At 36.6% G+C, this 25,455-nt stretch overlaps 1 protein-coding gene across 5 annotated transcripts in view; it reads left to right on the top strand.

Annotated features, from left to right (window-relative positions):
* The first annotated feature begins 2,265 nt into the window (after nucleotides 1-2,265).
* Nucleotides 2,266-25,455, top strand: part of TET1 (tet methylcytosine dioxygenase 1) — a 104,996-nt gene continuing 81,806 nt past the window's right edge. For all 5 annotated transcript variants that reach the window (XM_054572436.1, XM_054572439.1, XM_054572438.1 and 2 more), the window contains exon 1: nucleotides 2,266-4,149. In XM_054572436.1, the coding sequence (XP_054428411.1) occupies nucleotides 2,266-4,149 (1,884 nt within the window). The remainder of the gene's footprint in view (nucleotides 4,150-25,455) is intronic.

Raw genomic sequence — 25,455 nt, 5'->3', positions numbered from 1 at the left:
TCGCAGGCCGGTGCTCAATCCACTGAGCCACACCAGCCAAGGCTTTTTTTTTTTTTTTTTTTTTTTAAAGCTCCCATTTATTAAACACCCTGTGGTAGTAGCCTTTATAAGTAACATCTTACATTCTTATGGTAACCCAGTGAGGCCGGTACTATTATGCTTCCTATTCTATTACACATAAGAAAACTGAAGTTAAAGAGAGACCAAGGAATTTTTTTTAGAATCACATAGGTAGTAATGTTTCTGAGCTGGAAACTGAAACCAGGTCTGCATACTTCCAAAGATCTTCTTACCCTAACTTCCCCTACTCTGCCCTTTATCACAAGGGTAAAACCAGTGCCTCTCGGCTTTCCCTGTAAAAGCCCATTGATATCTCAAAGCAACTTCATTTCAGATGCAGAAATCTTGACTCAGTTTAGTGGTTTGCTGAAGGACAAAGCTGGTGATCACATGTTCAAATTCAGGGCTTTTGTGACACTGCTCTAACTACTAAACCAACCAAGTGAATCCCAGGGTTACCTGGACCAGATCGGTACAGCAAAAAAAAAAAAAAAAAAAAAAGCAAAATTTGAGAATGATAGCTGTCAAAATTTTGCTTTGCCAAGTAATAAAAAAAAAACCCCAAAAAACACAAGCCTATCCCATGCCTTTTCACAAAAGAAAGGACTTTTATTGCATTTTTAAGAAAGGACATTTCAATGGGAGAAAACAGGAAGGCATAATTTCAGAATAGAGTTGATTAGAATGAACCAATTCAACTTTATGAAAAACTTTGTACTGACTTATTTTTTCCTCTCATTTTGCCACAAACTGCTGATCACTTGGTTGCAGACCCGTTTTTGGTATCCATTCTCCTACACCATGTTTTCTCACAAATCTAACAACCTGTCACCTGTTAATGAATTATCACCTAGTCTGTTCTCAGAGTGTTGATTCTGTGATCTTTGTAGAGTCTAATGATATATTTTGTGTGGTGAGCTTCATTCTTGTCATAACTTCATCTTATTTTGGGGCAGGGTAGGCAATCTGAAGAGGAGAAGAGACAATTGAAGATGATTCTTGGTCAGCCCCTTTCATTTTCACTTTTTTGGTGTATCTTGCTTGCCTAGTATCCTTTGCTGTTCAATTATTTCATTTTCTCTTATTTTCCAATATCCTTACCTTGGCATTCATCATGAAACTTATGGGACCACTGGTAGAAGGGATTTTAGAACCAACAGTCTTTGGATTAAATCAAGTGAAAGGGAAAAGAGGGACATCATTTCTGGGTGTGGGCAGTGCCCGCTACAATGCCTTCCTTATACATAGTAGGTACTCAACAGATACTTGTTGGACCAGTGAGTCTTACTTGTAACCTATTCAGACAATGCTAACTCTTAGACTTTATGCTATTTTTGTGTGCATGGGAAAAGCTCAGAATTTGTTAGTTGGAAAAGTTTTAATAATACTAGATTTCTAAGAAGTAGAGCTTCTTGGATTATATAAGCCTCTTCTTTCTCTTGCTTTAGACCAGCTTTGCTGTCAAACAAATGATACCTCTGCCTGTGTGGTGATATGCTGAGGAAAGAGATTAAGAATTTATTTATTTATTTATTTATTTACCCTGGCTGTTGTGGCTCAGTGGACTGAATCACCAGCCTGCGAACCAAAGGGTTGCCAGTTAGATTCCCAGGGCAGGGTACATGCCTGGGTTGTGGGCCAGGTCCCCCACGGGGGCGCATGAGATACAACCACACATTGATGTTTCCCTTTATCCCTCCCTTCCCCTCTATAAATATAAATTAGTAAAATCTTTAAAAAAAAGAAATACTTTTTTAACTATCCAAATTTGTGAAGATTGGGATTTGAGCTTTAAATTCCATGTAACAACAAGAGTGGTTTCTGATGGCAAGAACCCCCTCTGCTTACTTTATTCAAAGAGCTTCATCAACTTAATCAGTTGTTACAGTAACTAAAGGAGCTTTATTGTGAATGTAGAATTTAAAGAATACTTTAGGTTTTTTCTATTTATTATATTTTTCTTTTGCAGTAAAAATTTTCAGCTCCCTAACAGTAAATAATAATTGGTGGTAAATAATTCTGTTTCAAATGAGAAAATGCACTGGAGAAAGGCTCATTTCCAATGTTTTTGTTATTATTTCAGACCAAAACCTTGTGCAAGCAAGCCCAATCATGGTGCATCCAGATTCTCCTCAAAAGTGAGACTCTCCAAAGGACCAATGACTCTGTTCTCCGTGCCCTTTCATATTTTCCTACTCTGTAGCCATGTCTCGACCCCGCCGTGCAAAGCCTTCCAGATTAGTCAGGAAGGAAGATTTAAACAAAAAGAAAAACTGCCAACTGAAGAAGACATGCAAACCAGCCAAAAAAAATGTAGCATCAGTCAAGACAATGAACCCTGGAAAATTAAAGCAATTAACCCAAGAAAGAGATGTTAAGAAGAAAACAGAACCCAAACCACCCATGCCAGTCAGAAGCCTTCTGACGAGAGCTGGAGCAGCACGAATGAATTTGGAGAGTACTGAGGTTCTTTTTCAGAACCCAGAGTCCTTAACTTGCAATGGGTTTACAATGGCTCTCCGAAGGTCCTCTCTTAGCAGGCGACTCTCCCAACCCCCTGCGGTCATAGCCAAACCCAAGAAAGTTTCAGCTCCTAAGAATTTAGAAAAGCAACGTGAGTGTGATGACAAGATACTTACTAACACGGAAGTAAAGCACTCAGCAAATGATTCTGTCCCAGCGCAAGACCCTTTAAACCCTCCTGATACAGAGAATCTAATTGGCACACAAAATACATCTTTAATTAAAAGTGAGAGCCAAGGGACAACCCAATCTCAGTCCCAAAAGGTTGAGGATTCCAAAATAAATTTTCCTACTCATAGTGACCCTGCAGCAGAGATCCTTTCTGGGGCACTGGAAGGGACACGTGGTGGTGAAGGACTACCCTCTGAAGAGATGTTAAACGATATCAGTGACTCCCCTAGAATATTTTCTCAGGACACTCTGTGTGCTCCTTTGCTCCAAAGAGCAGCTCTCAAGGTTACCTCTGAAGGAAAGAATAGCATTCAGTTAGAAGATGTGGGTTCACGAGTAGACTCTGTTAAGCTCTCTGATTCTTGCCTGAATCCTGTCAAAAGTGAACATGATTGCTGCCCCACCTCCAGCTTTAATAAGGTTATATCTGAACTGGACCTAAGAAACTATGTGTCTTTTGGTGGGTCAATATATCCTACCTCATTATTAAAATTCCTCTTGGCAGGCTCAGAACAAGGAACCATTGCTGCTAAACCAGGTGATGTAGAGGTACTCAGAGCTACCCCCGATCAGCAGGAAGTTCCTAAAAATATCCCTGTCATAGGACAGGCCTTTAGTGCTGTCCCATGTCAATGGAAAGTTCCTGGTGCTAAACCAGTTCATGGAGAAGCTCTGGGCGAGACCACAGGCCCACCTGAGACCTCTGGTGCTATTTCAGTCCAAGGACAGGTCTTTGGTGCTATCCTAAATCAGCAAATCCTTGGTAAGGGTGGTGGTACTGCCTCAGACCCACCTGTCTTTCTTCCTGCTCCTCTACACCGAATTGCTACCTATAATGCTCTCCCAAAATGGCCTGTTCCCCAGAGCACTGTTTCATATGGGCTTGAGGTCCAGGGCACTATGCAGATTCTGTCTTTGGGCTCAGGTCAGACTCCTCAACCATTAAAAAACTCAGAGATAAATTCAGTACCTCCAGTAATGGCCATAAGCAATACAGAAAATGAGAAGCAAGTTCATATAAGCTTTCTACCAGCTAACGCTCAGGGGTTCACATTAGCCCCTGAGAGAGGACTTGACCATGCTTCACAGGGAATTGTCCAACACTCCCAGGCTGGTCCCAGTAAATTGGAAGGAGGGAGCTCCCAGATCAATACCACAGTGGTGTCGAGGCCAGTGTCACTTGCCAGTACCTCCTCTTCCGCTTCCTACACAACTTTGCTACCTACTTTGGAGAAGAAGAAACGAAAACCATGTGGAGTCTGTGAGCCCTGCCAGCAGAAGACCAACTGTGGTGAATGTACTTACTGCAAGAACAGAAAGAACAGCCACCAGATCTGTAAGAAGAGGAAATGTGAGGAACTGAAAAAAAGACCACGCGTCACCGTGCCTTTGGAGGTGAGTAAATAGCCAAGGGCCCAGGAGACACCTGTGGGACTTGGTAGAGTGATCTTTGTGGGGACAGTTTGCTTCAGTATCAATCATACCCTTTTACGGTGATGTGAAATATTGCTTAAAGTTATCTGTAAGAATTTGTGGACCTACTACCTGCAATATGTCTTGTGCAGTGACACATGCACTTATTTTTAGAATTTGCCTCAGAAACTGGAACTAACAGTTTTTTCATTATATAATATGATGGAGACATAAGTAAATTGTATGAAATGTGATTTTGCAAATATTTCCATCATGCCTCATTTTGGCTAAGTGTCTTTTTGGAAGTCACAGATTTAAAAAAAATTAAGAGTGGAACAAATTCATTAACTTCCTTGCAGCTTTCCTCTCAACTTCTGGCAGGTGATTTCTGTCTCCTTTACATATCTCACAGGGTTGTTGGGATTAAATGGTAATTAGAAGTTGAGCCTGGCACAGCTGGTGTGCCTGTAATTCCAGCTTCTCTGGATGCTGAGGCAGGAGAATCTCTTGTGCCCAGGAGTGCTGGGCTATAGTGCCTGCACTAAGTTTGGCATTTTAATATGGTGACTCCCAGGCGTGGGGGACCACCACATTGCCTAAGGAGAGGTGAATCAGTCCAGGGCAGGAGTAAGTAGGTCAAAACTCTGGTGCTGCTCAGTAGTGGGATTGCACCTGTGAATAGCCACTGCACACTAGCTTGGGCAACAAAGAGGGATACGATCTCTTGCCCCTCCCTGGTTTAGGGAATCCTATATCTCCCAATATTCCTTATGATATATAAACATTAGTTCTCATAATTATATTTTGTGAACCTAGGGTAATAAAAGTATTGGTTGGCTTAGACTTTATTTAAAGAATTTGATGGAGCTTGGTTAATGCTCAAATTTGCTTTTCAGACCTTTAAAACATCTGTCAATTATGGTGTTTTATGATTTTTAGCTCACTCACTTCAAGTTAATATTTATTTTGTGTCTATTATGACTACAGGTATGGTAGAAGAGACTAAAAGCGTTAAGGATTTAAATTCAATCAGCCGTTTCTATTTCATTCTTGACTTAAACTACCTGCCCCCAAATGCTGATTTTCTAAAGTATCAAGCCTTTGCAAACAAAAGATCAGACATTTAAACCAAATGTATTGATGGGAATTTAAGGTGTTTCTAAAACACTTAGTTATTGTAAATCTTATTTGCAATGAATAATCTTCCCTTACTCAAGTAAGTTCACAGTATGAGAAGTGATCACAATGTTGCTGGTAACTTAAGGGTTTATAAACATACATCTGGAACATGTAGTAGCAATGTCTTTAGCAGAAATACCTCCCTAGTAAGCTCTTGTTTTGTATTATTGCCAGTGACATCATTGCCGGAGATAGACTATATTTCTAACAAGTATAAACACATTTGTTCTGTTCCTTTCTAAACTTGCTATTCGTGCCCTGGCCAGGTGGCTCAGTTGGTCCTGATGTACCAAGGTTGCAGGTTCAGTCCCTGGTCTGGGCACATGCAGGAAGCAACCAATGAGTGCATGGATAAGTGGAACAACAAATCCATGTTTCTCTCCCTTAAAACAAAACAAAACAAAACAAAACAGAAAACCATGGCTATTCATCTGGCAGTACATACTTGGTTCAGTGGCTTACCTATAATCACATGGTCACCCAAAATGGAAAATCTACTCATCTTTCATGCCTTCTACTCATTCTTCTAGATTTTCTTGTTCTACAAGATCTGAGCATATCTACCTCTCCATTTTCCTGGCCACTACTACAGCTGAAGTCTTTATCTCTTACTGGTACAATTTTAGTGTTCTCTTTCTTACCAGCAAGTACTTACTGCACTTCTACTCTGCATTGTGCGCTGGGGACATAGTTTTGATTGAACCAGCCAGCAGGGAAGTGAGGATGTTGAACAAGCTTTCCTTAGTACAGTTCAACCTTTTTTTCTGAAAACCTGATTCCCCTACTTAAATACACTTAGTGTTCTCCTGTATGTGTGATACATCTCATGAAAGAATACAGATCAAAACTTTTAGTGCCTTTCAATTAGAGATGAAACCCAGATTTGTTAGCATGGAGCACAAGACCTTTAAGATCTTGGCACACTGACCTCCTCTTTCTCGTTTGCTGTCACTTCTCCCCACATTGTACTTGAAATTTCAGCAGTATTTGGCTTCTTGTAGTTACACAAGCTCACCATGCATCTTCCTTCCTCAGCACGTATGCTCATGGTACATCTTTCTTTCCCTATCTAACAAGACTCCACACATTCACTCAACCCCTCACTGTGCTACAACTATATATTGGTGTTCCCCAAGGGCTCTATGTTTTTCTAGTGCCTGTTTAGGCTGGTACAATGATAAGCACTCAAATACTTGTTAGTTAAATGAAAAGAGAATATATTTGCAATTCAAATAATCAGATTTATAAATGTAAATGTTGGTATGGGGGGTTTATTTATGTAAATTTGCTCTGGCAAGCAAGGTGGCCACTGTTGTCAAGTCCTGTCAGTGTGATGGATAAACGATGTTGGCTGTTGGTAATAATCTCCCAAGCATCATGTATTTTATTTTAAAAAGATCTTTAATTTTGACATAATTCAGACATATACAAGAGAGATACAGAGTTTGGTATGTCTTTCAGCCAAATGATAACATTTTAACGTTTTACTTTATCTCTTTTTATCTCACCTCTGTCTCACTATCTCAGCTCTCTATTTTTTCAGAACCAGTTGAGAGTAAGCCAAAGACATGATTTTCCATTATCACTATATACTAAAGAGTGTATTTCTTAAAAAAAAAACAAGGATATTCTCTGAAATTATTATCAAAATTAGGAAATTAACATTGAACCATTATTGTTATCTAACCATTAATCTTTATTTGTATTTCTTCTATAAGAAAAATGTCTTCTTGGCCTCCTTGTGGAACAGTTCCTTGAATTTTAAAAACTACCCTGGCTGGTGTGGCTCAGTGGATTGAGTGCCGGGCTGTGAAACAGGGTCACAGGTTTGATTCCCAGTCGGGGCACATGCCCAGTCGGGGTTGTGGGCTGGGTCCCCAGTAGGGGGCATGCGAGAGGCAACCATACATTGATGTTTCTCTCCCTCTCTTTCTCCTTCCCTTCCCCTCTCTGGAAGTAAATAAATAAAATCTTAAAAAAAAAAACTTTATTAAGCTATAACTGGCACAGAATAAACCACATATTTAAAGTATACATTTTGATAAGTATGGCATACATATACACTGTGCAACCATTACCACAATCGTAACAGTCATAACCTATCACTTCCAAAAGTTTCTTTGTGCCTACTCGCCTCCCTGCACCCTTTTTCCTCAGGCAAACACTGTCTTTCCATCACTGTAGATCAGTTTGCATTATCTAGAGTTTGATATAAATGGAACCATACAATGTATGTTTTAATTTTTATTTCTGGCCTAAAACAGTTCCTCAGTTTTTGTCTTTTATGACTTGGCTACTTTTGTCAAGTGCAGCTTACTAATTTTGCCCCTCAACTTTCACTCCCTAATTTTAGCATTTGCTGGTGATTTTTGCCTGATGGTTGCCAATAGTAATTCTCTATTTCCATTATTGCTTTTAAATGTATTAGCTTAAGGAAAAGCTTTTCCTTCTTATTTATTTCAGTGTGAACTTGAAGGTTTTTATAATAGTAAATAGGTTATAACCCTTTATTATCATTTATTTTGTTTATTTTTTATTTTAGAAAGGGAGAGAGAGGGAGGGAAGGAGAGAGGGAAGACGGGGCGGGGGGCGCGGGTAGAGAGAGATTTGTTCCACTTATTTACGCATTCGTTAGTTATTCTTATATGTGCCCTGATCAGGATTGAACCTACAACCTTGGGGTATAGTGACAATGCTCTAATCAACTGAGCTTCCTGGCCAGGGCTATTATTTATTTTGATGCTGAAATTGTCCCAGGGAGTTCCTCAACCATTTGTTGAATAAATCTTTATTTTCTGGCAGAAGTGTTCTAGGCTCTTCTGCCTTTTTGTCCTGCCCTAGACTTAAACTCAGCTACTTACAATGCAGCTACTTATCCAAGGAAACTTGGTTCCTTTTAGTGGAGAATGATGCTTAGAAAGCAAGACCTTTTTAAAAAAGATTTTATTTATTTATTTTTAGAGAGAGGGGAAGGGAGGCAGAGAGAGAGAGAAACATCAATGTGTGGTTACCTTTCATACACCCCAATCTGGGGACCTGGCTCACAACCAAGGCATGTTCCCAGACTGGGAACTGAACTGGAAACCCTTTGATTCATAGGTCGGCACTCAATCTACTGAGCCACACCAACCAGGGCAGAAAGCACGATCTTAATGATAGATGTGATCATGGTTACTCGAAGGTCAGAGCTGTGTTCAAAAGTTACTTAAGTTAGTTCTCAGTCTCTCTCACACTCACACCATTGTCACCCTTCAAAATGGTTATGTTCTTCATATCAAATACAATTTTAATATATTTCTGTTTATTTTCTACTTCAGGGTTTCCCTATACTTGATGATAGTCATATTCTCTCTGTTTTGATCTCTCGCCCCACAAAGTTACCTTTATCATTGACAAAGTGGATTCTGAAGAATGTGCTAGGTTGTCCTTTTACTGAACTTTGACAGTAGATACGCTCATAGAGAGGCAGAGGCTAATACAGGCCCTCGGAGGGAGTTCCTTTGAGAAAGCAAGGAATAGTTGGTAGTCCTTTTTTTCCTTAATATTATGTTTATGAGATTTATCTATAATGTTGCTTATCATTGTAAATATTCATTGTCATTGCAGTATAGGATTCCATTGTATGTATATAGCACAGTACATACTGTTAATAATAGTGCTACTATGAACACTATCATAAATGTCTTTGGTGAATATATGTATGCATTCTATTGAGTATTTTCCTAGGAGTAGAATTTCCAGGTCATAGAATATGCATAGTTTAGCTTTTGTAGATGTTAGCAAACAGCTGTAGTTTGTGTTCCAATTATGACTCTCATCGAGGTTTTGAGAGTTCCATTGCTTCATATCCTTACCAACACTATTTTTTTTTTCTTGTTGTATTTTAATAATTTTGTTGGGTGTATAGTAGCATCACTATATTGTATTTCCTTGATGTCTAACGACACTGAGCTACTTCTCATATATCTGAACTATTTCGATTTCATCTTTGAAGTGCCTGTTAAGTCTTTTGTCTGTTTTTAAGCTCATTCTTCTGCCTTTTGTTTTCTTTTTAATATATTTATTTATTTATTTATTTATTTATTTTCTTTTCAAACCCTTGTGTCGAGGGCTGGCTTTCAAAAGATCACAGTGAGGGATGCCTTTTTATGTTTGATCTATGAATTCACTATGATTTATTCCTATAAATCCTTTGTTGAATATGTAATTACTGCTATCTTTACCTATTTCACTCTTAATTATGCTTTTTAATGAACAGAAATTCTTAACTTTAGTCCAATTTACCAGTCCTCTCCCTTCTGATGTCTTTTTATGTCCTGTTTAAGAAAAATTTGTCTTTTTTTGCCAATTTCAGTGTCATGAAGATGTCCTCTTTTTTTTTTTTTAATTACCTTTCATAACTTTTCACATTTAGATGCACAATATATCTGGAATTGACTTTTGTGTATGGTGTGAGGTAGGAGGCAAGATTCATTCTTTTTTATATGTATATTGACCTGACCAGTACTGTTACTGAAATTACCATCCTTTCCCTGATACTACAATGTCAACTTTGTCATAAATCAGGTGATTCATTATTTCTGGATCTGTTTCTAGATTCTGTTTCACTGATCTTTTTGCCTACTCTCATGTCTAAATTGTCTTTATTTATCAGGCTTTATAACTGGTCTTACAAACTGGTCCTCCAGCTTTATTCTTCCATATTGATTTGGAGGTTTGGTGTTTTTATTTTGGTTCTTTGCATTTTAATTAAAAATATTCAGTTTGTAAACTTCCACCAAAATACCCTGCTAAGGTATTTATTGTAATTATGTTGAATTTATGCATTAATTTGGAGAGTTTGACATTTTCACAACATTGAATCTTCCAGTTGATGACTATAGTATACATATATTTTTAAATTTTTGAATTAATTAATTAATTTTAAATTCAAGTATAGTTGATATACAAATCATGCTATATTTTTATTTATGTAAGTCTTATTTAATTTTTTTCAATAATGTTTTTTAATTTCCAAATGGAGTAATTTCATTAGTTTTATTCCTACGTATTTGATACTTTTATATCATTTTAAGAGGTTTATTTGATGCTATTATTAATGATTGAAGACCCTTTGCTTTGATACCTAAGGATATTGATAAGCAAATATATTTTATGTATTTGTTTTTCACATTAGAATTATTTTACTTATGGAGAGTTGGAGTGAGAAAGAGAAAATACACTTATAGTTTTAAAATGCTAATATTTGGTTAGTTTTTTGTTAGTGGTTAGATGAAACAGAACTCTTAGAATTTTTTTTCTGTAAAACGTACTTAGTCCCTTAAGGCATATGCCGTTTCTCAAAATGTTAACTACTAATCTCTGGGAGAAGTAAAAACAGTTTTGACTTATTTTTTGGGTCATGAATTGCATTTTTGTCTCTCATAATAAGATTGAATTTCTTTTAATTGTACAACAAGGTGCTTAGATAGTCTTTCCAGAGATATCTTTTGACCAGGAGATAAAATGTTATTTTTCTGCCAAGCTTATTTCAACGTTCTCCACATTTAGAAATGCAGATAATTAAAACACTATATAACTCCTAGTCATCTAGGAACTTGCTCTTGGCTATGTATTCCTCATGTGTATTTTTAATTTAGCATTTTGAGACATATATTACCCTATTTTTTAAGTAGTGATAGAAGTAAAGCAGGAGGGAGGTACTTTTTAAAGACATGGAGAGTAGGTCATAGGTGTTTTGACCAGGCTACACATACACAAATAATTTTTAGTATGTAATATTAGAAGAAAACAAAAATCTAGTTTTTTTGTAGCTATGCTTCTGAGGGTGAGGTATTGCGTTATATATCTTTAGGTTTATGTCTTGGTATAGTATAACACATTTAATTAACATTAATTGAATGACTAAATGAGCAGTGTGTTGCCAAAATGAAACAGCTTCTCTTATATGTATTCTAGTTAATTTGATTCCCTCCCCAAAATATTAAAGAGTTGTTATATGTTTGGGTAGGTTAAATAGCAGTGTACTAGGTAACACTGTAAAGTATGCTGTGTATTACCATGCTACTTCTTACCTAATGCAAATGCCACCTGGAAAAATAGTAGTAGCTACTTATGTTGTGCTTGGAAATCTGAAAGTAATATTATGTGACTCTCCACTATCTTATGGAAAATGTATGTGTTAACAGTCTAGTTCCAAATATGTAATTTCAGAATTGGTTGACACACCTTTTATTTTATCCATTTTAGTGGGAGTGGGGCTGGGACAAGCCTCTCCTAGCCACTGCTTTTCTTAATGTTTTCCAGCAGCCGGATCTCATTTTGGTGTATGTTGTATATGACATATGGAACAAATTTTTGCTACCAACTCCTTCAATTGAGGGCAGATGTTATATGTCCTTAAATATGCCTTTAAGGAATCTCTTTGGATACTACTGAGACTTCAGTAGCATACCTAACCACAGAGCTGACCATAAAGAAAAAAAAAAAACCTTTGGGGTCTGGGGTCTCTGCATCTTTAAATCCCAAGCATGTCAACAATAATTTATATGCTGGTGTTGATTGATTTTTACCTGTGGGTGTTAATTTCTGGAATCTTATTACTATGGTTCTAATCCTACCTTGCCATTTTATGTATTATCATTTCATTCAGGAAATAAATGTGTGAAATGGGCTAACACCTTTATCTAGCATTGGCATAATCCAAGTTATACTATTATGTAATAGTCAGCACCATAGTGTGTTACATGTTTATTTTGCTATGGAATTTAATTCCACATCTCTTTTTGCTGGTCATTCTCTTGGTTTTTCATTCCCAAGTAGTATTCAAGAGTGGTTTTCAAGCTTCAAAACTCATTTTCCGTATAAAGTAGTCAGCCATTGTAGCTCTATGATGGATGTAGCACAATTGTTACTAGGAAGGGGAGAAGGAGGGATCTTGTCTTTTTATGTTATTATCATAATAAGAGAACTAGCAAATAAGTCAAACTAATTTAGGCAATTCATATCATTACCTTGACAATGAGACTCAGTGGTCAAGTGAATATCCAGAAAGTCTTGGCAAGGTATCTGCTTTTCATGTCTGTTACGAAAGCAGCAAAAGAGAAAACTTGCTCTTTTCTGATTTAATTATGTCCCATTAACAGTGAGTCACTGTTTTTAAAAGAAGCACATAGTATTCTACAGAGAAAGCAGTAATTAGAAATGAGATGTTTCATTTGCTCCTAAAGCCCAATCCCAGGATTTACAGGATGCTAGCACATACTGTAGTCTCAACAAATGTTTGCTGAAGGAATGACTGACTGAATGTGTGAATGAAATCCGATCAAAAACATAAGATGCAGTCTATTTCCCATATACCAATGTCTCTTTAAAAAACTGTATCCCAGCTCTGGCTGGTGTGGCTCAGTGGATTGAGCCCTGGTTTGCAAACCAAAGGGCTGCTGGTTTGATTCCCAGTCAAGGCACCTGCCTGGGTTGCGGGCCATGTCCCCAGTAGGGTGTGTGTGAGAGGCAACCACACATTAATATTTCTCTCCCTCTCTTTCTACCTCCCTTCCCCTCTCTCTAAAAATAAATAAATAAATAAAAATCTTTTTTTTTAATATTAAAAAAAAATTGTATTCCAGTCCTGACGTGTCTCAGTGGTTTGGGTGTCATCCCACAAACTGAAAGGTCACTGGTTTGATTCCCAGTCAGGGCACATGCCAGGGTTGAGGGCCAGGTCCCTGTTTGGGAGATTGCGAGAGGCAAGCAGTTGCTATTTCTCTCTTATATCAATGTTTCTCTCCCTCTCTTTTTTCTTCCCTTCTTCTGTCTCTAAAAAATAAATAAATATGATCTTAAAAATATTGTATCCCATATGTAGTTAATTTTTCATCTTAGCAGCTAGTACCCTAAAACATTTTGGGGTTCAGTTTGTACATGTCATTTTCAAGTACTAAATATATTAGATCATGCGATATCTGTAATAGAAATTCAAATAGAAGATTTGAGCACAAGGTTTTAAGGAAGGTGTAGAGTACTTTAAAAATGTGTTTTAGAAAAGTTGCTGCTTATGTTGTTTAAAATTACTGTCATATGCATTTGTGATTGAGTTATCCCAAGAAGCAAAGTTTGGACAACTCAAAATTCTAAAGGAGAAGGAACATGAAAACTCTAAATTATGTATTTTTCTAATTGTAAATGGAATTTATTTAAAAAATTCTATAAAGATATCTACCAAACCAAACTGTTACAGTGTTTACCTCTGAGGATTAGATTTTTTTTTTTAATGGAGGAGGGGTGTATTAGAAAATATGTGACTTTAACTTTTTGCTTAAATTTTTCTTTTTTAAAAATTTTTATTTATTGGCTTTTAGAGAGAGAGGAAGTGTGGGGTGTGGGAGAAACATCTATATGTTGTTCACTTATTTATGCACTCATTGGTTGATTCTTTTATGTACCTTGACTGGGAATCTAACACGCAACCTTGGAATGTCTGTATGACGCTCTAGCTAACTGAGCTATGCAGGCAGGGCTTAAATTTTTCTATGTGGTTTGAATTTTTACATAAAAAAATAATGAAACATATTAAATCTAAGCAATATAATCTGCATTTTGAAAGTTTGGAAACAAGGAAAGAAAGTATAATCCTACTACCAAGAGGTAACTACTATGAATATATTGGTATATTTGTTTCCAGTATTTTTTCTGCATTAAAAAAATAATATAGTTGAAATCAATTGGGTACATTTTTTTCTTTTCCTTTTTTCATTCAGTATATCATCAGCATTTTTCTTTGTAGTAAAAAACTTGTAAGGATTTTGAAAATATGTGCATATATAAACATAACCTACTAATTTTTTTTCTGGATGCTTCAAGTTTCCTAAAATTTTTCATATCATAGTGGACTTTATTTGTATAAATCTTGGTTCCCGTTTCATATTATTTCCTTGACACTGGAATCATTAGTCTTTTATTCTAAACTAAAAGTATTAGCATAACCACATTTAGCATTTTGCTAATGAGTTACTGCCTAATGATTTCTTAATCTTGACCACTTTTAGAAACCAGATATTTTAGAAAGTCAGGTAGGTCACTTTCCTTCTTCCAAAATTAGAAACTAAACTTGCAGTTACATTCTTTTTGGTAAACACATCTTAATACTCTCTCAAAGATTGTGATTGAGCTGGCATTTTAGCACATCTTCTAATTAATGACTGGATACTGTCCCCATCAGATTAGATACTTGGTGTATTTTTAGCTGCTATGGAAAAAAACAATTTTAAATTTTCTATTATTATATGAGTACTTTAGTCTTACTAAACTTGCCACATATTTTTGGTTACCAGTCAAGAATTCTTAAGACTGGATCCCAACATTCATCTTTCATATGTTTCAGAAATCATAAAAATAGAACTTCTGCATCAGAGGGTTGTAATCTGGATGGGCTGCAGTGCTCCGTTGATCCCATCCCCTCGTAATTTATATGCAACATATTGTTTTTATATTCTTTTTTCTGGAAAGATGGTCCATAGCTGATCTCATCTCCTCAGAATTATAAGCAACATATTTTTATATGCATTTTTCTGGAGAGCTGGTCTATCGCTTGTGTTAGATTTCACGGAAATGTAAGTCAGATCTACTCTCCAAAAGAAAAACAAGGAAATTAATCACCACTTTTTGAAGATGTGGAAAGAATGAAATTGACAACTGGCTAAGTAAAAAACTGTTACACTAAAGACTTTTGGTATTCCCCGATGTGGTTATCAATATAAAAATGGGTCTGTTTGTAACATTGTGGTAATCAGACCAGTGAAGCAAGAGGGCCATGACCAGAAGAGACACCATACAGGGTCAGGCAGAGTTCCTGCTACATGGTATATACTTAAACATGGCAGTTACTGTTAACATCCTTTTAGAGATTTGCATATTACTTTTATCTGTTTCCCTCCTGCCACTTGATTCCTGTTATTTAGAGGAAAGTAACTAAAGTCCTTGGAAGTGGCCATCAAAATGCAAAAGCAGTTTTTCCTGCTGGAGAATTAAGATGCATTATTAATGAGTTTGTTCCACTGTTCCCATATCCTAAAGAATTATATTTGTGGTTTCCAGCAACACAACAATGCCAGTTATTTTCTTGTCCTTGTGTAATGAGAGGTTTCGGTGTTTCTGTTGTATTCTGCACATTTACACTATATAGCTTATTTTCATATCATATTTCATATGCGGCACCATTCTGTGGCAAATTTTCCCTTAAAAAGAGAGATAAAGGCAAGAGGAAGTGGGAGGACAAGACAGTGCAAACCCACAGTCCAAGCCATGGAATTTTGGATGGAGTTGATATATAATAGTTCAGATTTAGAGAGAAAATTGTGTGTTAGTTTCTTCAGTTGTAGGAGTAAAAAACTTATTTAGAAGTTAATACAGATTGCAGGGAGATTTGTCTACTGGACAACAGAGAAATTAAATTACCTTCTTCACCTAATTTTCTAGGGACGCTTCTAGTGTACTACGAGATATTAAACAAAAATGTATAAAATCAGGAAAACAAGATAATGTTTAATTTATCTCTCAAAGAACCGACAACCAGGAAACTATGTCTTCATTGTTAATTGAGTCCATAAACTTTTAACAAAATTTAAACTTGAACTTGAAATATAGGAATCTAGCAAAGAAAAGAAATTAATATTTAGTGTGGGTCTGCAATGGACCAGACACTGTGCTAAAGGGCTTAATGTTACCGTATTTGATTCTGACAGTGATCCATGGTGTGGAAGTAATTAGGACTCTCATTTTGCAGACTAGGAAATAGAAACCACTTAAAAAAAAAAAGAAATTTTATTTATTTATTTTTAGAGAGAGGGGAAGGAAGGGAGAAAAACAGTGATGTGAAAGAGAAACATTGATCAGTTGTCTCTCGCACATGCCCTGACCAGGGACTGAACCCACAGCTCAAGCATGTGCCTGACCTGGAATCAATTGGCAACCTTTTGCTTTGCGGGATGGCGCCCAACCCACTGAGCCATACTGGTTGGGCCAGAAACCCTCTTTTAAAAATGTGTTTAAAAGGTGAAGGGCTTAAGCAAAAATGAAACAAAACAAAACAACCTTTACAGATGCAGACAACAGCATGGTGATACCAGAGGGAAAGGGAGGTAGGGGGAGGTAAAAGAGAGTATCGGGGGGTAAATGGTGATGGACAGAGACTTGATTTGGGGTGGTGAACACATGATCCAATATACAGATGATGTGTTACAGAATTGTACACCTGAAACCTATATAATTTTATTAACCAGTGTCACCCCAATAAATTCGATTAAAAATATGGTAAAAAATTAAATACAAATGTGTTTAATTCTCCATAGCTAACAAGTAGTAGAAACACTCTTTCCACTATGATAAAGGATAATTAAACAATCTTTTCTTGAAAAATGATTTCAAATTTGATTCACATATCATAAAACACTTTTAAAAAAATAGCTTTAATTTATTTATTTTTAGAGGGAGGAGAAGGGAATGAAAAAGAGGGTGAGAAACATCGATTGGTTGCCTCCTGTACAAGCCCAAATCAGGGACTGAACCCACAGCCCAGGCATATGCCCTGACCACGGATTGAACCTGCGACCTTTCACTTTGTGGGACAATGCCCAACTGACTGAACCTCAGGGATCAGGGCATAAAACACTTTTTGAAAGTATATAGTTCAGTGGTCTTTAGTATATTATGTGGTTGTACAACCATGACCACTAATTCTAGAACATTTTCTTTTGCTTTTTGTTTTTTTGTTTTTTAATACTCATCCAAGGATGTTTTTTGATTTTAGAGTGAGAAGAAGGGAGAAGGGGGAGGGAGGAAGGGGGAGAGACAGACAGACAGACAGACAGACATAGACATTGATTAGTTGCTCCTTTACGTGCCCCTACTGGGGATCAAATCCACAGCCTATTTCGGTGTAAGGGATGATGCTCCAACTAACCAAGCCACCGGGCCAGGGCCTAGAACATTTTCATCACCCCCAAAAGAAACACAGTACGTTACGCAGCCACTCTTCGTCATTGCTCCTCTAGTTCCTGGCAACCACTAATCTGCTTTTGTATTTATGGATTTGCCTTTTCTGGACATTTCATATAAATGAAATCATACAATAATTGGTCTTTTGTGTTTGGCTTACTTAGCATAATGTTTTCAAAGCTAATCCCTGTTGTGGCATGTATCAGTACTTGGTTCAAAGTTCTGGAGTCTGGGAAGTCCAAGATCAAAATGCCAGCATGGTCAAGACTTTCTCCCATGGCCTGCTTCTCCTCACAGTGTCCTTAAGTGATGAAAGAATCTAGGGATCTGAAACTGTTTTTTATAAGGCACTAATCCCATTCAGCAGGGTTCCATCCTCATGACTTAAGCGGATTGAAAGGTCCCTCCTTATTAATAGCATTACATTGGGCGTTAGAATTTTAACATGAATTTTGGGGGGACACACTCAGACCTCAGCAAAGTCCTTTGCTCATTTCAAAATTTGGTTAAATGTCTTTTTGTTCTTTATATATTCTGGATACTAGACCCCTAACAAATGTGTTTTACAAACATTTTCTAAGAGTTGTCTTTTCACTCTTGTAATCTCCTTTAAAACAACTTTTCAATTTCAATGGATTCTGTTTTATCTATTCTTTGGTTGCTGTGTTTAATCTTTTTTTTTTTAATTTTGTTTTTCAAAGGTACAAGTGAACTTTACATTTTACTATGTATAACTTCACTGGCTTGCCTAAAGAAGCTAGAGTTGTTTTTTTTTTTCTTACCTTTCATTTCTCTTTCTATGTAGTGCCTGTCACTTGGTAGACACCAAACAAATATTGGTTGAATTGAATAATCTTGATCATCATAAATATGGAACTGGTATATAATAGACACTGACAACTGAAGGAGATAATAACAACTGTCATGTACTGAGTACTTACTTGATTACCCAGTACTGCATTAAGCACAGACATACTCATTGTCTCATTTAATCCTTACAACAATCCCATGAAATGTATATTCTTTCCCCAATGTATAAAGTAAGACAATGAGGGTTAGAGAGGCCAAGTAACTTGTCTAAGAACAAACACAGTTGATCTGGGATTAGAACCCTTGGCTTGGATGATATGCGCTCATTTTAACCACCACGTCTCAGAGCTGGGGCAAGAGCAAAATGTGAAGTACCTGAATGATGGAAGGGTGCGGGGCTAGGAGGTAGATTGAGGATAGTCATGCTAAGGTTATTGTTGCTATCTTTCATCTATGCAAAACTTGGAAAGAAATGTGTAAGAATTTTATAGGTTTGTTTTGAAAATGAATCAAATATTTAAATACACTTTTGAGTATGCCAATTTCACTGCTTCTGCATTTTAATTTCAAGGTTACATTTTTCTTTAGCCATCTTTTTAACTCTTCCTCTCTATTTTTAATTTTTACTTAAAACATCTTCACCACCCCTGGACCTCATTCTGCTCTGAATCCTGCTCTGGTAATTCTACACTATCATGGTAATTGTTCACTCTTCTATGCCTGCCTCCAAGATATTTTTATATTTTGTGTAGCTTTTCTAATTGTCTTCAGTAGGATGGTTGTTCCAAATTATTGTTTCTTGTATGACTGGAAGTGAAAATTTCATATTCTTTTTAACTAATAAATGTAAAATTATGTTATGATGATATGGTGGAAATAACATGCCCCAACTCTAGCAGGTAATATATTTATCTAGGAGAGGTTCCAATATCCCAAAATAGTGTGTGCTTGAATACCTCCACTTTTTATAGTAAATGAGTTTTAATTGCTCATTACATTGTTTATTTGTATATAGTTTTCTCAGTTATGGACAGCCATGATTCTCCATTGCTGCAATAAACCACCTGGAGGTCAGGTGCCATAACACGCTCTTTACATAGCTGTTAGAGTATTAACCTACTGTCAGCATTGTTCCTCATTGAGGCTTCCGCTGGTTGACTTGCTCAAGGTCCTACACCTATAGTTAATAACAGCATTGGAATTTGGATGCCACTGGGGACATACTGATTTTGTAGAAGATAATAACTTGATATTATATAATATACTGTATTGAGGTGGACAGGTGAAGAGGAAATAATATTTTTTCAAACATCTAAAGTAATTTTATTACAAGCATAGTTAGTGATTAAGAGAATTGTTGGGTACAGTGATTCTTCATCTTCCCAAAACCCAGGAACACTTCATTTATGGTGATGATTAGCAAAAGTAGCCCTGTAAAAATAGGGTCATATGTTCATAAAGTTAAAAACTTAATCACAGCGTTAATGAATGCAGTTTGACATATTCTCAAATGATGTGCTTGAAGGAACTGATGTTACGGGCAAGGAAAATATCAATTCATAGTTTATAAATATCTAGTAAAAAAATTTATTTATATAATTTTAAACATTAAGAGCTAAAGTCCTTACTTAATAAGTATTTGGAAGTAAGGTAAATCAAACAGATTGTGGGGAGAATTGAGTTTTATTAACCAGCCATTAAGAGCACCTATGGAAACCCCATTATAATTATTTATGCTAAAACATTTGTAATAAAGATAGGCAAGTTTTTCATTTAAACCTGAACAGTTAATAAAATTAGGAGCTTCAGCTCCTTATCTATTGATTTCTAAGAAGGACTGTGGTGAAAATAACGTTTTTGTTTTCTTGTTACAGCAAGTGTATCTCCTCCCTACCCCACAAGGTACTCCTAAAGGGCTTTCCATTTGACAGCTCAAAGGATCCCCTTCAAACACAGAAAAGTCTCTAGTTATAACATCGAGGACCATTTACCTCGATGACAGTTAATTTTAAACAAGAACTAATTTTATTTTAAACAAGAGCTAATGTGCCCATTAAATAATTATTTAGATAGCAGGAAAAGCAAATAGACTTTGGAAAAAAATTAATTGTAGGCATTCCATTATAAATGGTAGGGCTCACTGGCAAGTTAAGCCCCATGGAAAAAGAGTTATTCATTAAGTCAGAGATCCCACTGGTGTTAAGCAGTGCTTCTAATATAGTTGGTATTCTCTGTTCTTCAAGAATGAAGGAAGGAAGGGCATCCCTTACTCCAAACATAGAAGCACCTGCCCAGTACACTTACCCAGGTGAAATAGTAACTTCTTTCTGGGCAGACAAGTCTTGCTTCTCTATAGATTGTGTGAGACTCTAGTAAATGAGTTTTAAAAAAATGAGGGAATTTTATGCTTCTTGAATAATTAATGTCACCTCAACAAAAACATCTTATATACATACACGAATTCTCTGATTAGGAGATTTAGTTACTCGGGATGTTTTCTGTCTTAAAAGCAAGGCTTTTGAACCCTGGGGCAAACTTATCACCTCTCCTTAGTTCTTCCCTTGAAAAGATGGCTAATATTTATAATGGTCAGCTTAACAGGAGCATCAGTGTTAGCTTTTGAAAGGACCAAAAAAGGTAACATTTCAAACTGGAATGGTAGAGAATTAAAGGCTGATTCTATCCTCTCATATGCATGTGCAGTGAACCATACCTTCCTACCTAAGTGGTATTACGTCTGTTTGTATGCTTTTCTCCCTCGCACACCAGACTGGTCTGTGAACTCACAGTAGCCACAATGCTTCCAGTGTCCTTGCACATGTTACCTCAGTCAGGACCCCATACCTTTCTCTCTCCCTCTATATTTCACCAGCTCCTACTTACTCATCCTTAGGTTTCAGTGGAAATGTCACTTCCTCTCAGGAGCCATCTGTGTCCATTGTGGCTTTCTGGGCTCATCCCCATTCTGCAGCACATTGTGACTGTGTGTGTGTTTCTGTTTATCCTGAGACGGTAGCTTCCAGCGGACAGGCCCAGAATTATGTCTGCATGTTGGAGGTGCCCAACATTTATTAAGTTGTTGTAAGGGTTTTTGCTTATTAGTTGGGGGAGGTTCATTGTAAAGAAATGAATTAACATTTTAAGGAACAAATTTTTGGATATAGAAGAGTGTTTTAAGGTTTGTTCAATAATTTTAAGTTTGATTTTGCTAAATTTAGGAGATACCTAGATCTGACTTTCTCAGAAAGAAATTTGTGTGTGTGTGTGTGTGTGTGTGTGTAAAATACTTTGAGCTTCTCAGAGAAACAATAAATTTTTATGATGAGACCATTAAATTATCCAAGAATTGAGGGTACAATGGATATTAAATCTAAGTTTATCTGTCAGTGTTCTGGCATGAAAGACATAGAGAAGGAGTCTGAAGGTACAGAACTTTTTTTTTAAAAAGCATATTGATTATAAAATACCTGGGACAGACTAACAATAATGAGAAGTGAATTTTAATATGTTATTCACAAAAGGGGAAATTTTTCTAAACAGTGTACTCTGTGATTTCTTTGTTTTTGACAAAAGCTCATAGATGCCGTTATTGGATTTCTCTCCAAATTAATAGATATAGGCTCTAAATTGAGGGATTAGGCCTGTCAATTTCAAGTTAGTACTAAGAATTGTTTTGAAACTGGGGAGAGGTGGTATTTTAGTCCCATTAGTCTCTGGCGTTATTTATGTTTCATCTCATTGTCAATGAGTTGCACTTGGCAACTGTTGAGGATCTTCCGTTAATTGTTCCTTAACTCTTGCTCCTGAAGAGCGGTTCTTTTTACCTGCAGTAAAGCAGGACTGGTAGAGGGAGCGGGGTGGGCAGTAGGTGGACCTGGCCCCCAGGGGGCAAAGGGGCTGCTGTGGATAAGCCTTGGGGAAGAAATGGGGTGGGGAGCCAGGGAAAGGCTGTGCGAGGGGATTAGCTGCCTATCTATACCCAGCCTATGATTACCATATTTTGCCATCTATAATGTGTACAAAATTGCCCAAATTTTTGAGGAAAAAATAAGGATGCACATTATACATGGGTAGAACCTGAAATACCTTGTACCTGTTCTTATGTTTTCTAATTATTTGTTACATAAAATTTCTTGTACCATAATATGTTCAAAAATAAATGCTCAAATTCTTTTATAATACAAAAAAGCAAGTATCTAAATATAAATAATTTAAAAATTAAATTAAAAAATTAAAATGAAAGATTTTTTTTCCCCCTCAAAGTTTGGGCCAAAAATGTGGGAGCACATTATATATGGCAAAATATGGCACTTGACTAAATCAACCAGGAATATTTCTAGTGTTCGTATTCCAGGTTCCTAAATCTCAGAAGAAAAAATGTGAACTAACTTTCCGTATTCTTTTTTTTTTAGATTTATTTTTTTTTAGAGAAAAGGGAAGGGAGGGAGAGAAACATCAATGTTTGGTTGCCTCTTGTGTGCCCCCTACCTGGGACCTGGCCCACAACTCAGGCATGTGTCCTGACTGGGAATTAAACCAACGACCCTTAGGTTTGCAGGCCGGTACTCAATCCACTGAGCCACACCAGCCAGGGCTCCTTATTCTTATTGATCAGAAGTTTACAAAAGATTCTATGTAGTCTTAGAATATCTTCATGCATTTATCACCGCAAAAATCTATGACTCCTCCGCCCCGTCCACCAATAGACAAGAAGAGAAGAGAAATAGACAAGATTTCATGGGAGAGTATGGCTAATACTGGAAGAATTTTGTGCTGCAGAGATGTCAGTTTTGAGGAAGAGTGAATTATTTGAGATGAATTTAGAAGACTCCACCTAGGCACTGTTTGTATGTCTAGTTTTTTGTGTGTACATAATTTCTTATGCTTAGGAAGTAGAATTTTGAAATTATCCATAAATTTATCTCTGAAGCCACAAAACGTATTTTTTTTCAAAAGCATACCTAATGTAATGTTGATTTAAAATAACAATCTTGCCCTGACTGGTGTGGCTCAGTTGGGCAGCGTCATGCAGGGCAAAAAGTCATCAGCTCAATTCTGGGTCAGGGTACAGGTCTGGGTTGCAAGTTCATCCTGGTTGGAGTTCGGATGGGAGGCCGCCGATCAGTGTTTCTCTGTTGCATCAAAACCTTTAGGAAAAAAAGTAAAATAAAACACCAATTTTCTTACCCTGTCCCTTCTAGCTCAGTAGGTTGGGGCGTGGTCCCTTACACCAAAAGGTTGCAGTCAGGGCACATACCCAGGCTGCAGGTTTGATCCTCAGACAAGGGGCCTACTGATTGATACTTCTTACATTGATGTTTTTCTCTCTCTCCTTTCCTCTCTCTCTAAAAATCAGTAAAAACATATCCTCAGATCTTTGGGTGAGAATTAAAATAAAATACCAGTCTTCTCTATATCTGAGTTATTTCTCTATCCTAAGAATTAGGCATGTGGTTTTGAAGACTTTTTTTTAATTAAAAATTTTTTCAATTACAGTTTATATTCAATATTATTTTGTATTAGTTTCAAATGTACAACACAGTGGTTAGATAATCATATACTTTACAAAGTGTTCCCCCTAAAAACATTTCTTGTAAGATTATTTTGGGATATTTACAAATGTCTATTGTTGGGTATTGAAAATGAAGAGAAATTGTAGAGAGAACAGCTTAGATGGTTAGAACTAGGCTCAAGTCAAGTTTTAACTTGCTGTATAGCCTGAGATAATTAATATTACTTCTTTAGGGCTTAGTTTGTTTATGAAATAAAGTAGTAGTTGGACTAAATATTCTGATTTTATTAATTTCTATTATAATCATGTGATTTTTTTAAGAGAAAAGATTTCATTTTATAATATGACTCATTTTAAAGAACGTAATATACCTGTGTTATTACAAAATTGAATATCAATGCATGTAATTTAATAATCATGATCCATTGTGGGAAAAACAGATTTAAGTGACAAACATAAGTTCTGAATACGTAGGACTATAACATAAGGTTTCTTAATTTATAATTGCTCATACTTGCCACAGGATCTAGTTGTATGTACTTTACCCTAAATAATAAGAAAATGGTTTTCTTGACCTTCAATTTCTCTGCTAGAATTCTCTCCATCAAAGTTCTTTTCACCTAAACCCTGAGCTGAGACTGTCAAATCTTAAAGTATACGACAGATGGTCACAGTCAATAGAGGTTATCAATCTATTCTGTGTTCAGACAAGTGCAGAGCTTCATGGTGTAGCACCAGTTGGATATTTGGAGTTAATGTTAGTTCTGGTCATTTTCATTAATTCTCATATTTAGCTTGGATGAGTTTTGGCTTGAGGCAGGGAAAAGTGGTGGCGGGAAAATGGAGACAACTGTACTTGAACAACAATTTAAAAAGAGTTTTGGCTTTATACATTTTACGGAACACTGCACGCAGACCCTTGATGTTTGCTTAGGTTGCTAAGGGTAGTGTTGTATGGCTCCGTGAGTATCTCAAGCAATGGAAATGCCTGTTCATGAGGCTCTAAAAAATGAACTTTTCACCAATGTAGATGCTCAGGCAAACACATGGATCACTTAGGTAATAGATTAATTTTAAATATGTAAATATATCAATAGATCATGGCCACTCTGCTAAATATTGAGCAACAAACCTGGGAAAATGTTGATGCTTTTAAAAAATTATATTTAGGCCCTGGCCAGGTAGCTCCGTTGGTTAGAGCGATGTCACAACATGCCAAGGTTGGGAGTTCGATTCCCTGTCAGGGCGCATACAAGAAGCAACCAATGAATACATAGATAAGTGGAACAACAAATCTCTCTCTCTCTTCCTCTCCCTCTAAACTCAATTATTTAAAAAAAAAATTAAGAAAAAAACACTAATGAATGCATAAATAAATGGAACAATGTATTGATGTTTCTCTTTCTCCCCTCTTCTCTCTCTCTGAAGTCAATAAATAAATAAATGATGATCTAACACTTCCATTTCAAGATATATACTCAAAAAAATTTAAAGCAGGGACTCAAATAGATACTTCATCCAAGGATATGTTTATCGATTTGAGAGAGAGAAAAAAAAAAACCCCACCCTGACACGGTATTGAACCCACAGCCTAAGGTCTGTGCCCTGACCTGGAAGGAATCCGCAATCTTTAGATGTGCACGTTGCCTTTCCAACCACCTGAGCCACCTTCCAGGACTGTACACCCCTTATCATAGCAGTACTTAACAATAGCCAAAGGGTGGAAACAACTGAAATGTATATCAACGGAAGAATGGATAAATGAAATGTGGTGCATATACACCCAATGAAAT

The sequence above is a fragment of the Pteronotus mesoamericanus genome, unplaced genomic scaffold, assembly GCF_021234165.1.
Source record: "Pteronotus mesoamericanus isolate MK-2021 breed Mesoamerican mustached bat unplaced genomic scaffold, CSHL_Meso_final contig_24, whole genome shotgun sequence".
Lineage (NCBI taxonomy): Eukaryota > Metazoa > Chordata > Mammalia > Chiroptera > Mormoopidae > Pteronotus > Pteronotus mesoamericanus.
The sequence above is the reverse complement of the archived record's forward strand: the minus strand, read 5'-3'. Positions and strand labels throughout refer to the sequence as shown.